The sequence below is a fragment of the Strigops habroptila genome, chromosome 11, assembly GCF_004027225.2.
Source record: "Strigops habroptila isolate Jane chromosome 11, bStrHab1.2.pri, whole genome shotgun sequence".
NCBI classification, from domain to species: domain Eukaryota; kingdom Metazoa; phylum Chordata; class Aves; order Psittaciformes; family Psittacidae; genus Strigops; species Strigops habroptila.
Window position 1 is genome coordinate 14,150,927 of NC_046360.1, and position 15,688 is coordinate 14,166,614.

The 15,688-nt window shown below is 60.1% G+C and overlaps 1 protein-coding gene across 2 annotated transcripts; it reads right to left on the bottom strand.

Moving 5' to 3' along the window:
• Positions 1-11,708: 11,708 nt before the first annotated feature.
• Positions 11,709-15,065, bottom strand: LIF (LIF interleukin 6 family cytokine). 2 transcript variants are annotated; one of them, XM_030502234.2, is made up of 3 exons: positions 14,976-15,065; positions 13,253-13,431; positions 11,709-13,110 (listed from the first exon to the last, which is right to left on the bottom strand). In XM_030502234.2, exons 1-3 carry the CDS (start codon positions 14,992-14,994, stop codon positions 12,673-12,675), a joined length of 636 nt encoding a protein of 211 aa, XP_030358094.1. In that variant the 5' UTR covers positions 14,995-15,065; the 3' UTR covers positions 11,709-12,672. The 2 variants fall into 2 exon arrangements, with proteins under 2 accessions (XP_030358094.1, XP_030358095.1); XM_030502235.2 differs by lacking the exon at positions 14,976-15,065 and adding an exon at positions 13,656-13,767.
• Positions 15,066-15,688: the final 623 nt, after the last annotated feature.

Here is a 15,688-nt window from a genome sequence, read left to right on the forward strand (position 1 = left end):
TTGCCTGTGCCACAGGCAGCCCCACGTGCATCACCGTGGCAGGAAACGCTGCCCCTGGGCAAGCCTGGAGTTTTCAGTGTCTTGTAATCGGTATTTCCTCCGCCCTCCAACAGTAATTCCATTAACCCACAGGTGCATATTTCATCCGTGGCTCACAGGGTTCTTTGCAAAGAAGGTGGAACATCTTTCTCCCTACTGTAAAGAGGAGGAAGCTTAAATTCAGGCTGGAAATGACTCTCCTGAGGTCACACAGCTCTGCAGGGGCTGATGTGGAGGTGTCAGTCCTCCAAGGTCTGTCATCAGATGCTAAGCTGGAGTTTTTGACATCGTGTAGACTTCTGTTGATTTCCTTGGTTAAATCTGGAATATCACCAGAGAGCCTGGTGAAGCTGGGCTTTGGGAAATGAAGTATTTGCTAAACGCAGCTCTTTGCTGGATGCCATCTCACTTTGTCTGTGGTCTGCACCTTAGTTGTTTGTTCTGGGGTGCTTGAGGGAGGCATATGAGGGTGCTGAGTTGCTGGCACAGTATCCCTGGCAATGTTCAAGGCCAGGTTGGACACAGGGGCTTGGAGCAACCTGCTCTAGTGGAAGGTGTCCCTGCCCGTGGCATGGGGTTGGAGCTGGAGGAGCTTTAAGGTTCCTGCCAACACAAACCGTTCTATGGTTGTATGATCTAAGGGAGGTCCCTATGGAAGGGTGCTTTGCTGAAGCTGAAACCCTTTCTGATGGTTTATTCACCCTAATTTGAGGCGTTTGAAGGGTCTAACTGAAGGCCAACAGCCCTAAACTCCGTATTTGGTCAATAAAGAGAGATCAGCTCTTCCCTGGCATGAGTCAGAGCAGAGGTGAACTCTTCTTCTGAATCACTCCAAAGGAAGTCTTTCATCTCTCTTTCTCCATTGTCTGTAGAGGGATGTCTCCCCCCATCATTGGTCTTCGAATGAGGTGGTGTGAATACCCATCCACATCACGCTGCTATTGACTAGCAAAGCCAGTGGGCTCGCTCCTGGGGCCTTGTATGGGATGATGAGAAATCATGCACTGGGGGATTATTTTCCATCTATGCACCAGGGAAGCTTTGCACCTTCCTCTGCAGGATCTGGTGTGAGTTACTGCCAGAGGCAGAGACTGGCTGGTTGGGCTTTAGGTCTGATCTGGCCATTCCTGTCTTCCTTTGATCCAAAATAAGGTTTAGCCATCCTTTACTGGTGCAGGAAGGACGAGACTTTTGCTGACTTCAGTCTTTCTGCAGCCTTTTGAGGAACAAAGAGTCACTTTCTGTGGGTTTGATGATCCCAAAGATTAGTGTTGATCCCCATAAATCCCGCAGTGTGTACAGCATTCCAGGAGGTGTCTAGTGTCTGCCTGTCCCCACACCAGCACAGCCTGCCTTGGCCAGGCTCATTGGGTGGAGGTGACACTGGGGAGAGGTGGGCAAGAAGGTGGCTTGGCAGATGACAGCAAAGATGGAATGAAAACGTACGGGAATCATTCAAGGGGCTGAACTTTGGGAAGTCTTCAGGGTGGTTTTGGTGACTATTCGCCACTCCTCAGAAACTGGGTTTCCTGCTGAAAAAATGTTGATTCATGGACAATTTGTGGGAAGATGCTCCTGGGAGGTGCTTCCAGAGCTGTGCTGCACTTGGACGTGAATTTTTGAGCCTTATCTATGGCATTTTCTGAAGTGGCAGGTGAAGGAGGGTGATAAAGGCAGCCCAGGTCCAGCCTCCTCCTTCCAGGATGCAGGGAGGGCTTTGCTGACCTACTTAAGCCAAGGAAAGAGGGAAAAAGCTTCTTCACCGTGCTCTTGTTCCGCTGTTCCTGCAGCCAAGGAACATACCTTTGCTAAGGAAGCACATGAACAGGCAGCTCTTTGCAAGGAACTGAACCCACCTGCGTGGGCCGGGAGGAAGAGGGAGGCCAGCCACAACAGCTGCCCTCTGCTAGGTGGGAGGCTACAGAGCAGCCTTGGTGCCTTCTGAGTAAGAGCAAATTGTTAAGCAAAGCCAGGGAGCAGATTCCCCCTCGCTGGGAGCCAGGCAAGTCTGTTCTTGGTGGGAAGTTCCTTTTCGGAAACTCACCTGGGAAAGAAGAAGGGGAATATGGAAATCTGCGGCTGCGTGGGACTGTGGGACTGCATCCTCTCTGTGGATGGGGCAGAGCAGGGCCTGCCCTGGTATGTCGGAGCGAGGTGGGCTTCCAGGGGAGATGTTCTACCCAGGGACATAAATGCACATATAGCTTCTCAAAGAGGGAGGAGGACCTTGGATTTCCCCTCGCCCAAGCTCTCTGCTTCCTGGTGCTCTCCCATCTAGAGGCAAAGAGGAGCAGCTGCCTTGCTCTTGCCATCCTCCTCCTGGTGCAGCACGCTGCTGGGAGGGAGCCAGCCTCATGGACCACGCGCTCAGCTGTGTCCCTGTGTCACGGGTGGGCAGCACCAAACAGCCTCCGCCACTCTTCATGGAATCCCAGCCTGGTTTGTGCTGGAAGGGACCTTAAAGCTCCTCCAGCTCCAACCCCTGCCACGGGCAGGGACACCTTCCACTAGAGCAGGTTGCTCCAAGCCCCTGTGTCCAACCTGGCCTTGAACACTGCCAGGGATGGGGCAGCCACAGCTTCTCTGGGCACCCTGTGCCAGTGCCTCAGCACCCTCACAGGGAAGAGCTTCTGCCTCAGAGCTCATCTCAATCTCCCCTCTGGCAGGTTAAAGCCATTCCCCTTGTCCTGTCCCTACAGGCCCTTGTCCAAAGCCCCTCCCCAGGTTTCCTGGAGCCCCTTTAGGCACTGGAGCTGCTCTAAGGTCTCCCCTTCAGGAGCCTTCTCTTCTCCAGGCTGCCCCAGCCCAGCTCTCTCAGCCTGTCAGGGCCAAGAGATGCCTGAGCTCCAGGGAGCCAGAGGGTTTCACATGGTGCCTCCCTCTTGCCCTGCTCCTCCGGGTTGCCACTTCCTCGATGTTGACATGCTTCATGCTAACATCAAACCCTGGGCTCCGGACCAGGCTCAGGGCTTGACAGTCACTGTGCCAGCTCCAGCTCTTGAGCAGGTCTGGATGTCTCCCAGCACATTGCATTGAGGGCTGCGGGCTGATCCCATGGGGCTTTGCTTGCATCTGGCATCCACACGTCCTTGTGTGGATGGTAGCTCGCCACCGTCCCTCCCCGCCAGCCGCCCGTGGTGCCCGAGGAAGTGGCGGTGCAGCTCGGAGCAGCGGAAGTGGCTGCCGGCACGTCCTGGCCACGTTTCCTTCCCCTCCAGCTCCCGGGAAGGGAAGCTCTTTGCCCTCCAGCACTGCCCCACCAACGTGTCCAGCAGCAAAAGGCTCCGGGTGCTGCTGGGGCCTCGCTGCCTTTTGGGCTACTCTTTGCAGAATTCACCCTAAAAGGGGTGAATGGAAGGGTTGGGATTTTGGAGATAAAGGTGGGATGAATCCATGCAGCCAGATGGGTGGGGATGTGGCAGGAGAGGCTGGGCTGAGAGGTACAACCTCAGGTTAGTTTTTGGAGGAGTTTGGATGTTTCTAGGGAACTGCCCTGCCTGTTTCTGCCCAGCTGGCTCCCTCCTCCCCTGTGCTTATGAAAAGATGGTTTTCAGCCAAAAATGCCTTGGTTCCGCAGCCCCTCTCTGAGCCTTGTGACACTGCCTGTAGCGAGGCAGAGTGATGATCGCTGCTCACTGCTTTCCCACAATGGGCTGGACGCTGCTGTAAGGAAGCCAAAAAAACCTTCTGGCTCCAGAAGGGATTTAGACCATTCAGCTGCCTGAATCCAACCCCTCACCCTAGATGTCTCCTCTCGCCTCCATCCGCTCTCAACCAAACCGGTTGCACATCCTGGCCAGGAGGCTGAGGTTGGGAGAAAGCCCATGGAATTGGGGACCGATGCTTGGAGATGCTGTGGTGAGCGGCTCCTTGGTGAGAGCGAGCTGCCTGCTCTGCATCCCCATCCTGCTGCTTCCCAGGGCTCTACCACAGGCAGCAATCCCAGCACATCCCCAGCCTGGCTGTAGGGAAAACCCCACAATGTCTCTTGCTGTGGTCAAATCCCAGAGTTTCTTGTCCCACGCTCTGCTGATGGCTCTGCCCTGCTCGCCACAGCCCCTGCAGCTCCCACCTCACCTTGTCCAGGCTAAGCCAGTGCTGGGCTTTTCCATCCTTTCTGGCAGGCTGTGTCCCATGCTGGCTGGGTCAGGGCTTTCTGGAAGCATTCAAGTTATCCCATGAGCTTCAGCTGCAGGAAGAGGGGTTCCTGTGCCCTGCCAGCTGCCGTCAGATCACACTCATCCCTGCTCTGCAACCTGCCCGCACCAGCCCTGCTGCCCACCGCTCCCCTGTCCCTTTGGTGGGCCCCCTCCAGCTCAGCCCCTAACGCTGGGCTGACACCTTGCTGTCCCCCAGCTTCACCAGTAACTGATCCGGTGGCCAGCTGCGAGCCCATGGGGACACTGGTGACAGCAGCAGCTCTCATCCCGGCTCCGGGCGCTCGCTGCGGCGCTCGCGTGCAGGCAGCTGGAGGAAATCAGAGGAGCTGGTTAGAGAGAATCTGGGCAAAGGCAAGGGAAAAAAACCCTGGGACCTGGCAAGATCCTGCGCAAGTTTCCAAGAGAAATCCAACGTGGCCATGGCCAGCACCGCGGCGGTGCTGGAGCCCTCCCAGGTCTCCCGGGCTCAGCGGTGCTGCCAATGCCCACCCAACCTTCGGCAGAGCCATGGCCATGGCTCCGGCGGCACCATGAGCCCCGTGTCCCACCACTGCCGCCGGTTCCCAGCCCCCTGTGGAGCCGCTGCCTCTTGCTGCTCCCGTGACATGTTTATTGCTATCATCGGTAGAGCCTTTAATTTCCTTTGTCTCCGAGTATGTGACGGCGCAGAGGAGAAGGCCCGAAGGGAGGCGTGTGTGCTCGGTCATCAGCCCTGTGGTTACCGGCTGTCTGGAAGCGGCGCTGGAGCAGGGCTCCAGGAACAGCTGCCAGGCTTCCAGCCTTGTTTTCATGTTCCAAGAGGTTAGCTGAAAGCCCGATGCGAAAAGACACCCATACACACCCCAAAACCCCGCCACACACACGGAGCCACACGCACACGTACGGAAACACACACATAAACACAGATGTGGGCTGACATGGGGACACATAAACACACCCCGTGTGCAAAACTAGCCCCGGGGCCGCGGGACGGGACCGCTTTGGTGTGAGCAGGTCGCGGGGTGGGGGGACGGCGATCCCCGTGGATCAGGGTTGGGAGCCAGGAGCCTGTTGCACTTTGCACCTCCGAGCTGTGAAGTGCAGCTTGTTCTGCCCCGGCTCCGGGGCAATGGGGCAAGTCCCTCCCTGCGCTGGCCTGAGACCTTCAGGGGAAGAGCCCTGTCACAGTAGCTGCGCAGAGGCACAGCTGGGGCTTGTTTCCTCCCAGGCTTGGCTGAGGGATGAGCATGTGGGATGTGCTGGGATCACAGAGCCAGGCGGGTCCCCTCTGCCCCACGTGCTGGAAGGGGTGAAGAAAGCTTTAGTAGGAGTTGTGTCAGGGGTAGAAAAGGAGAGAGCCTTTTGCTCTCCCCCCCAGGGGTTGGGAAAACCTGGTCCTCGAGGCTCTGCTGCTTCTGCTGCACTGGGGACCTGTTGCTGGGGTCATGGGTACCAGTGGTGCTGGGGTCTTGGGGACCAACTGTGATGGGGACCAGTGGAACCAGGGTGAGCTGGGGAAATGGGGACCATTGGTGCTGGGGTTCTGAGGACTGGCAGTGCTGGGTGATGGGGACTGGTGGTGCCAGGTGATAGGGACCAGTGGAGCTGTGGTGATGGGTACCAGTGGAGCTGGGGTGTTGGGGACCAGGGAGAGCCACTGCTGCCTCACCTGAGGCTGACGTACAGCAGCACCAGGTGGTGTGTTTGGCAGCACCAAGGTGGGGCGACCACAGCTTCCGTATGGAAAGCCCCATCGCAGAACCCAGCAGGCATCTCACCCACAGATGCCAGGAGCAGACGGACTTCGCCCACCCGGCGCTGCCCTCCCTGCCCCTCAGCCATGCGCAGAGCCCATGTGGGAAATGCCAGGCCGGGAAGAAGGCAGGCAGGAATCCTTCTAGGAGCAGAGGGATGAGTCAGGCGCAGCGTTCCTGGCAGGTTCCTGCCTCGCAGCACCCGCCTGCGGAGGAGGAGAGTCTCCGGTGGCTGGTAAAGGCAGGGCTCACACTGCAGCTTCCATGCCGCCGTGGGGGCTCGTTTGGGGCTTGCTCCTCTCCAGCTCCTGTCTTCACAAGACATGTAGGAACCTCCTATCTCTGGAGCCTCGGGCCCTCAGTCAAACGCGGTTGGCAGCCGCAGGCGCGCACGCGCTCGCCTGGCAGGATTGCACGCACACCTTGTCCTCTGAGGAGACAACACACAAAGAGCCGGTCGCTGGGGAGAGGAGAGCGTGACCTGGGCTGGGGAGCACTGTCACTGCACTGCGTTTTGCTGCAAGAGATTAACATGTCAACTCTTCTGGCCCTAAAAAGTACCCCAGAGGCAGCGAGAGCTGGGGGAGGTGCTTGACGGCATAGAATCCAGAATCCCAGCCTGGTTTGTGTTGGAAGGGACCTTAAAGCTCATCCAGTTCCAACCCCTGCCACGGGCAGAGACACCTTCCACTAGAGCAGGTTGCTCCAAGCCCCTGTGTCCAACCTGGCCTTGAACACTGCCAGGGATGGGACAGCCACAGCTTCTCTGGGCATCCTTGCGGTGAGCTTAGCACCAGGGTGAGGTGCAGCCAAGTTCAGTGGGGACACCAGGGTGCCCATCGGGGCTTGGTCACTGCCCTGCTGCTGCCGTGGGCTGGGGGTCCCACTGGTGGAGTCTTGCTGGGGTTGGGTGCTGCAGGGTTGGGCATCCCCCAGTTTTAGGTGCTGTTGGGCTGGAGGTGCTGCCGCCCTCTGGGGCTGGAGAGCCTGGGGAGCCCAAAGAGGAGTTGGACACCTCAGAGACGGGCAGATCCAGCCTGGGTCAAGGCTGTTCTCTTCTGCCACCTCACTTTAACAGCAACAGAAATCTCTGCTCTCCATTTGCTCTGGTTCTCCAGGAATCTCCACCACTTTTGCTGGTTTTCTTCATTTTTCCCTGTCCCAGTGGGATGAATGATGGCAGAGGCTCATCTTCCCACCAGGCCACGCTGAGCTGCAGCCAAGCATGGCACAACCCCCTTTGCTCTCCAGGGCCAGGGACCATGAGCTGTGACAGCAGGAGTGTCATGTGAGGCTCCGGTGGCTCCACTTCTCTGGGAGCCTGCCTGGGGCTTGTTCCCCAGCTCTTCACCCCTGCCAGCCTCTCCCTCTTCCCCAAGTGCCCTCCCTCTCCTTGAGTGAGATCTTCCCCTTGAGCCCTGATTTTTGCCCTCTCCGGTCATGGGCTATGTAGGTTATGTAGGTTCAGCCCATCTTAAATGCCTTTATTAAGCAGATGCACATCAAATAGCTTCAGCCCCACAGTTCCTGCTGCATTTTGGGCTTTGGGCTCACTGGTCTGCAAGGGACACTTAACATCAAGGGACATTCCACACCAAGGGAGACCCAACATCACATGAGACCCTGAGCAGATCACGATGGGAGAGACGGAGTGTTCACTCCCTTTCAGACACCGCTGGCTGGGTGCTCTGCATGGTACGTGGCTGGTCAGCGTCTGCTGAGGGTGCTGAGCACTTTATCAAGGTTCCTCCATCAGTGAAGAGAGCACCCAGGGCTGTCTGAGGGTGATACAGGGGAGATTGAGATGAGCTCTTAGGCAGAAGCTCTTCCCTGTGAGGGTGCTGAGGCGCTGGCACAGGGTACCCAGAGAAGCTGTGGCTGCCCCATCCCTGGCAGTGTTCAAGGGCAGGTTGGACACAGGGGCTTGGAGCAACCTGCTCTAGTGGAAGGTGTCCCTGCCCGTGGCAGGGGTTGGAACTGGAGGAGCTTTAAGGTCCCTTCAACCCAAACCAGTTTGTGATTCCATTATTGAATGATAGCTGTGCTGGGGTAACCCCACCAGCAGATACCTGCGTCCCTGAGTTTCATTCCTGGCAAAAGCCAAGGCAACAAATCCCGCCCTTGATGGAGGCTGATGGAGAAGGGACCCCAAAGCCCTGTGGAGCTGAGGTGCAGCAAGGAGAGGCCTCTCCAGATGGCTTTGACCCTGCTCCAGGCTCACTCACTGCAAGACGAAACGCTTGCTGAGCAAAGCTGCCGCCGAGGGTCTCGGGGGACCGCTGGGATGTGTCATCCACCCCGGAGCCAGCGCTGCGCTCCAGCCGTGTCACACAGCGAGTGGCTTCGCCGGGGGGTCCGGATCTGACCCATGGGCTCCCCCCGGCACTGGCCGGCCCATGCCAAGTCCCCTGCCGGCCATGGAGGCAACTCTGGGAGCCGGGTCCTGCGACAGAGGTTGTGTTCGTCTCGCCTCCAGCCCATTGTCTTGTTGATTCGTTACGGTTGGTCTCCAATTAGGGAGTTTGGGCCGTTTGGGGCAAGGGCTGTTTCTTCCCATGCGAACGTGCAGCTCCTGCACCGCCACGCTGTGATGTGGTTGGGGACCCGCAGGAGCATCTGCTATTGCAGCAGCCGTGCCCAGGGATGAATGCGTTTCAGATGGGCTCCGCTCGGCTTTCCGTGCTCGGGCTGGCGGCCAGCCTGGGACGGTGAGGGAGAGCTGCCGGCTGCACTGTGGACATGATGTTCCCCTCCCCAGGGACCTGATGGGACACAGCTTGGGGCCAGGGGCCTGACGGAGAGATCGGGACCAGCCGATCCCAAATATCAAGCCTTGGGGGCATGTCTCAAGTGGGGAAGGGGCTCTGATGTGGGCACCAACAGGTCCGGCCCCAGGCTGGGTGGACACGGGGCAAGGTGGGATGCTCTGGATGGGTTCTTCCATGGAATGTCCCATCCCGGGGTCGGCCCACGTTGGGATGCTGGTGCCGCAGCACAGGGTACCCGCTGGGGGGATGTGAAGCCCCAGCCCCGCACCTGCAGCCCGCGGATGGCAAGTCCGGTCTGGCCGGTGTCCTGGGGGCAGCGGCACGGACCCGTCCGGCCGGGTTGTGTGGCGTCAGTCAGCACATGATCCGCGCCGCGGGGCCAAGGGCTGAGGTCAGCCCGTCACACCCAGGCAGCGGCACTGACTTCACCGCGGCTCCTCACGTACCGCGCTCCCCGAAGGCAGCACTGACCCGCCATCGGGCTGCTGGTCAGAGCGCTCCGGTGTCAGCATCACTCCCATCGCAGCGAGCGGCTCCCCGGAGCCTCCACGGCTCTCCCCCAGCCAAAGCAGCTCCTCCAGCCCTGGGGCCGGAGGGGAAGTGCTAACGGGGTCCTGCCTGTCCCCTCGGGGAGCCGCAGCACCGGTTCCCCCCCGGTGCTCGCAGCCCAGCTTGGGGGCTGGCCTGGTTCTCCCAGCGCCGGCTGGGTGGGATCGGCCGCTGGCTGAGGTCATGGAGAGCCCTTTCCATCTTCCCGAGGTTGGGATGGCCGCTAAGCGCGGGGCGATGCATCCTGGCTCGCAGGATGGCGATGGCACGAGCAGGGGCTGCCTCCAGCCCCAACCTGACACCGCACGGGAGGGTGAAGGACGGGCTGTGGGGAATGTGGGGGTGTCATCCTCGCTTCAGCAGGAGCCGTGTTTCCAGGGAAGGAAGAGTTAATCCCCCGCCTGCTGCTAATGAGTCTTAACTGGGAATGACCCGACACAGGGGAGAAGTGAACCCATTGTCCTCGCCTGCGTTTGACTGTCTTCCAGAGAGACTCATGAAACGCAGAGCCCGGGCGCAAGTTCCCAATTTGTGTCAGGAGGGGCTGATTTATTCTATTTATTTATTTTTGCCATCTGGTTGAGGAGGGACGCTGAACGCAAGCGTGAGAAATGCAGATGTGCTCCGCTCCTCGCTGCTCGCCCCGGCCCAGCCCTGCAGGGCTCGACCCCAGCCCCAGCCGCTGACACCCCCTCGAGTCCCTGCAGCCACATCAGTGGTGGCTCCCCCGGGCACCCGCCACCCGTCCTGGTGGGATAAGGTGTGGGTATTCACATGCAGATGGGCTTCGCACGGGCTTCCAGCATACAGGATATTGGCCATATGATGGCCATGGCAGCAATAGCCATGGAGACACCTGAGTGTCCCCAGCCAGAGGGATGTGGTGACCTTGGCAGCCAGCGTGGTGCTGGCATGAGCTGCAGGACCTGGCTCTGTTGCATGATGCCCACCCCAAATAGATGGTGCTTACCCCTCCTGCTGCTGTGCCCTGCCCTATCCCTGTGTTTTGGGGGTGGCTGTATTGCTTTGAGGACACCTTATCTGACGGTGCAGGCAGGAAATGGGCCCCATAGACTGACTGCAATCTGGGCACCCTCCGGGGCAGTGGCACCAGGGACATCCAGGGTCCCTTCCCTGGTGGCAAGATGGGGTGATGGAAGAAAGCCACACCATGCCTGGGACCCAGCAGGGACCCATCCAGGGATGTCCCCACGTGCCTCCGCCATGGGGTGGGGAAGCTGGTGCTGGTTTGGGGCTCGTGTCCCACACAAGCAGGGCCAGGACGGAGCTGGGCACCACTCCTCCTGCCATCACCCATCACCGCTGGCATGGCATGGGGCTGCCCATGGTGGGGCCAGTTTGGGGACAAACAGATGCCATGAAACCTCCCATAGGAGCTGGGGGATGCTGTGGGCAGACTGACCCCTTGGGGCAGAGCAAGAGGCGTTCTGGGGGGAGACTTTTGCATCTTTGTGATGGTTTTTGTTGGTCTGGGCTCCTCCGAGACACAGAGATGATCACACAGGATCTTAGCTCATCTGCTTGCTGTCTCATGCCTGGGAGGTTTGGCCCCAGGCCCGAGGGCTCCGGAGGAGGAGGAAAATTTCATCATCCTGCTCCAACGTCTCCTGTATAATCAGGCTCTTGTTAACCGATACAGCCCCACCGAGCCGCGCCGAGCACCGGGGCACTGCTGGAGCCTTTGGTGGTCTTGGCCACGGAGAAGCTTTGCTGAGCCTCTCCCAGGGCTTCCTGGGAAGCGGCTGGGACTGTATCTGACCCCCTCAACCCGCACACACTTGCTCTCCTCCCTCTGCCTCTTCCCAGCCGGCTCCAGCGGTTCCCAGTACCCCCAGGCACTGCCAGTACTGCAGCTCCCTGCGCCACTGTGGTGCCTGCGCTGCACTGGTCCCCATGCTGCAATGCTCCCCAAACCATGGTGCTCCCCACTCTGTGATGCTCCCCATGCCGTGATGATCCCTGCATCATGATGCTTCCCACACCATGGTGCTCCCCACTCCATGATGCTCCCCATTTCATGATGCTTCCCATGCTGCGATGGTCCCCACAACATGATGGTCCCCACACCGTGATGGTCCCTGCACCGAGATGCTCTCCACACCACGATGCTCCCCACACCACGATGCTCCCCACATGGTGCTAATCCCCACACCATCATGGTCCCTGCACCATGACGCTTCCTGCACCCTCCCGGTGCTTTTGAGCAGCTGGAAAATGTCAGTTTAAGCATTCCCCCCACTTCCCTGGAAAACGCCTTCACAATCAGCCATCCCAGAGGAGATGGGGAAGGAAGAAGGAGCAGGGGGACAGGGGATGGTAACCCCCCCACCCACAGCGATGATCGAGGGGTTTGGGGGGCCCTGGGAGTGTTTCAAGGGAGCAGCAGAGGGGTTTGGGGGTAAGTTGAAGGGAACGCAGCAAAGAGGAGCCAAACGGAGTCCATTTCTGTTGGTTTATTTAAAAAAAGGGGGGGAGAAAGAAGTATAAAAAAATAAATATTTAAATAGAATTCTCTATATATATTACCACAAATCTTATTATTAATTATTATTAATTATTATTATTATTAATAACATTATTAGAAGCCAGGTCAGAGCCCTCGGTGCACGCTGGGCTTTACCACCGAGGCAATAAATAACCCTCACAGCCCTCTCTGGTGCCAGGAGCCAGCCAGCGCCTCCTGCCACCGGCCTGGGGCCTGTCCCCGTGTCCCCGTGTCCCCTCATCCCTGCGTCCCTGCGCCAGGGCCATGTTCGCTGTGCAAAGCCCTTGGTACATTCAGAGCCCTCCCGAAGGGAAGAGTGCTTTTCCAAAGGGAATGGCCAGACGGTGCTCCCGTGGGGCAGCTGCCGGCTCTGTCCCCAGTGGTGGCCTCGTCCCAGCCGGTGGGACCCAGCCCCAGCCGCCACGGCCACCCCGTACCCTCAGTTTGGCTCCTTTGTGGCAGAGCCCAGCCTCAACACGTGCATGTCCCCGCGCCCCATGTCCCCACCAGTCGCAGCATCCCGGTGTCCTCCATCCCAACACTTTTTCCCAGGGCAGCAGAGGCTTTGGGGCGATGCTCGAGATGTCCATCAGGTCCCTCTCCAGGATGGAGGACACCGGCTGTGAGGGGCAGAGTCCGGCCCTGCCGCCAGCCCCTCGCAGCACCCGCAGCTCCCCTCATGGAGCACGGGAACAGCCGGGCTGCATCCCGGGACCAGCCCGCGCCACGGCATCACCTCTGGGATGCGCCGCCTCGTCCCGCTGGATGCCAGCCCCAGCTCTGCTCCGCCCGGCTGCAACGTTCACCCCCTCAAGGGGCAGATAAAGATCAGAGGTCGGTGGGGCCAGCGCAGGGTCCAGGGTAATAAATAGGAGTTGAGGGCGGCCGGTGTGGGGCAGAGGAGCCGGGGCGGGTGCTCACGGGGGGCTGAGGTGAGGTAGGAGGACGCGGGCGGCCTGGGCGATGACCTGCACGTACTTCCTGAGCACCTGGCAGCCCTGCTGCTTCTTCTTGAAGGCGCTCTTGCCCTTGGAGCTCTCCCCATAGCTGACGTCCACCTGGAAGACGTTGTAGTTCTTGCAGAGGAGGCAGGTGAGGTTGGAGATGAGGCCCCGTGTGGTCTTGGTGGTGTTGTGGAGCCGATCCAGGAGCTCCTTGGCCGTGGGGTTGAGCTCCTCCTGGTCCCGAGTGATGTTGCCCAGAGAGGCGTTGAGGAAGGCGAAGAGCTTGTACATGGCCACCATCACCTCCTTCCTCTCGCTCGTCCGGTTGACGTGGAAGGCGGGGAAGAACACGCTGCCGGGGTTGCAGAGCTTGTCGGTCTCGCTGCTGAACGGTTCTCCCTGGCACTTCAGCTGGGAGGAGAGGCCACCGTCACCCCCATGTTCCCTGCCCACCCCCCGGCCACCTCCTGCCCCCATCCCCAGCCCTTCCCCTCCACGCACACACAGCCCCAGGGGTGGTTTTGCGGCCACCCCCTCCCCGAGCAGCACTTACATAGAGGCTGAAGAGGTCCTGAGCGGTGGCGTTGAGCAGCGCGACCTGCCTGCGGGTCTGCTCCTGCACGTTGGAGCGGCACAAGCCGTGGCCAGGGCAGCCGGGGCCGGTCACCAGCAGCGCCCGCCCGGCCACCGGCCGCCGCTGCAGCAGGAGCAGGGCCACGAAGGGCACGACGCCTGTGGGGAGAGAGGCAAGAGAGAGGTCGTGGCAGGGACCAAGCTGGTGGTGGTCCATGGTCACCACGCCACTGGTGATGCAGAGCATCCCCTGAGCATGTCCCCAGCTCCGGGTGTGCAGCCAGAGCTGGGACACATCCTGCTGGGGTTGGGGGGTCCAAGCCAGACCCCATGTTCCCACCCTGGCTGTGCAGAGGCTCCCATCCTGCGGCCATGCCCCTCACCTGCCCCCCGGCAGGCGCTCTCCCGCCTCCCTTCCCGGCGGGGCGCCCCACGGCATTCCCACATTTCGCAACCGGCCCGGTGACGACCTGTTGGGTTTGATCAAATATGCAAAGCGCTTTTCCCCTCCGTTATCCCTGTCCCGGCGCTGCGGGAACAAGGCCCCACCCCTGTCCCGGCTGACTCACCGGGGGCGCCCGCAAGGAAACCTGCCTCCGGCAAACCCTCCCTGCCCGCTTCGGCCCCAGCGCCTGCCTCAGTTTCCCTGTCTGCGGGATGGGCACGAGGAGCCCCCGGGAATGACGCTGCAGCTGCCAGAGACACCAGCCAGGAGAGCCCTGGATGCGGAACAAGGAGACCCGTGCGTTGCTGGGTCACCCTGGTGAGAGCTGGATGCTCCAACCCCCCCAACCCTGGGCACCCCCCAAAGCAGAATCCCTGCTAGGGGAGGCCCAAGCGCCTCCGGAGCACGGCATTCCCAGCGCAGGGTACCCCAGGAGCCCAGCGCTGGGTGCCCTGGATGTGTCCCCAGCCGAAGCTGCCCGCACTTGTCAGCGCCTCGGCCACGCCGGGTAATTCAAACCTTGTTTTATTTACCCTGCCCAGGTAGGAAAGGACTTACCTGGGCGTGATGAGATTCCCGACCCACCGCCGCTCCCCTCCTGCGCAGGACGGGGGGGGGGACCCTCCCTCCCTGGGTGTTCCCGTGGGATTCAGATGCCCTGACCCCCCCCCAGCCCCTCTCACTGCATCCTCCCCCTGCCCCAGCCGCTGCCCTCTGCCCATTTCACATGTGCCAGGGGATGGGCTGTGGGGGGGTCCCGGGTGAGTGCTGCCCTATAGGACCCCCCAGCACCGCTGCTGGGGCAGCATCCTCTCCCTCCTACACTTGGCATCCTCCCCATCGCTCCAACGGTGCAAGGCAGTGGTGGTCTGCAGCACCGGGAGCCCCAGAAGGAGGAAAAGCAGGAGGGGGGTGGAAAAGTACAAAAAATCCCAAAAAGCCCAAAAAAAAAAAAATTACCCCCCCCCCCGTTTTGGGTTTCTTTCCCCGTTTTTTGGCAGCATTTCCAGTTATATAAGTGTCCAGATGTTGGCTGCACCGCGCCAGCGCCGCGCTTCGCTCCCGGCTGCCAATTCCCAGAGATGCTCATCCCGGGGGAACGCGGCGTGGCGGGAGCCCTGGCTCCGGCTCTGGCAGCGGCGGCGAACCGGGACCCGCCTGTGCCCGAGCATCACCGGGGGAAGAGGAGCGGGGGGAGAGGGAAGAAAGGGTGGGAAAGGGGGAATAATCCCCCCCCAAAGCTGAGTTTTCTTTTTACCTGCCGGCACGAACTTCATTGTGAGCCGCGTCCCGGGAGCGACTTAATAGGAATTGGTGTTGGCAGAGGGAGTTTTCAGAAATTCATGTTCATACTGGGGGACTTCTCGGGGTTTATATACCGGTCCGGCAGCCAGCCTGTGTTGTAAGAAAGGGGAGGAGGGGGGGACGCGGGGGGGAGCAGCACCACTATCGTTACTTCTATTGAAACTGGAAATCAGGAAGTCGAGGGCTTTGGAAATCCTGAATGATTCTTAGAAATAAACTTCTGATAAAGTTGATGTCACCGGGATTGTGGCTTTGGGGGCTGGTGGCTTTTATTTTTCAATCCTTTTCACGCACAGGGCCGGGGAGGTGCTGCGGGGATGTGGGTGGGAAAGGAAGGGAAACGGGGGGGGGAATGGGGATTACCCCCGTCCCGCAGGGAGGCGAGCGGCCGCACGTGGGGTTCGGGGGTGTCGCGGTGCCGGTGTCGAGGCGCGATGTGAGCACACTGGGCCGTGACTCACGGAGCCACCAGCACTTTCACCCCCGGGGCCCCCTCCCCGGGATGGGGCTTCCCCGGCGGCCACCGGAGCAGCCAGTACAATAAAAGGGGGGAAAAGATGATTTAGAGGGTTTTTTGGGGGGGTTGGAGGCATAAAAAGTGGAGGTGAGGACCCCCGAGGGGTGCGGGAGCCCTGCTCACAGTGGGGTGGATGCGGTGGCATCGGT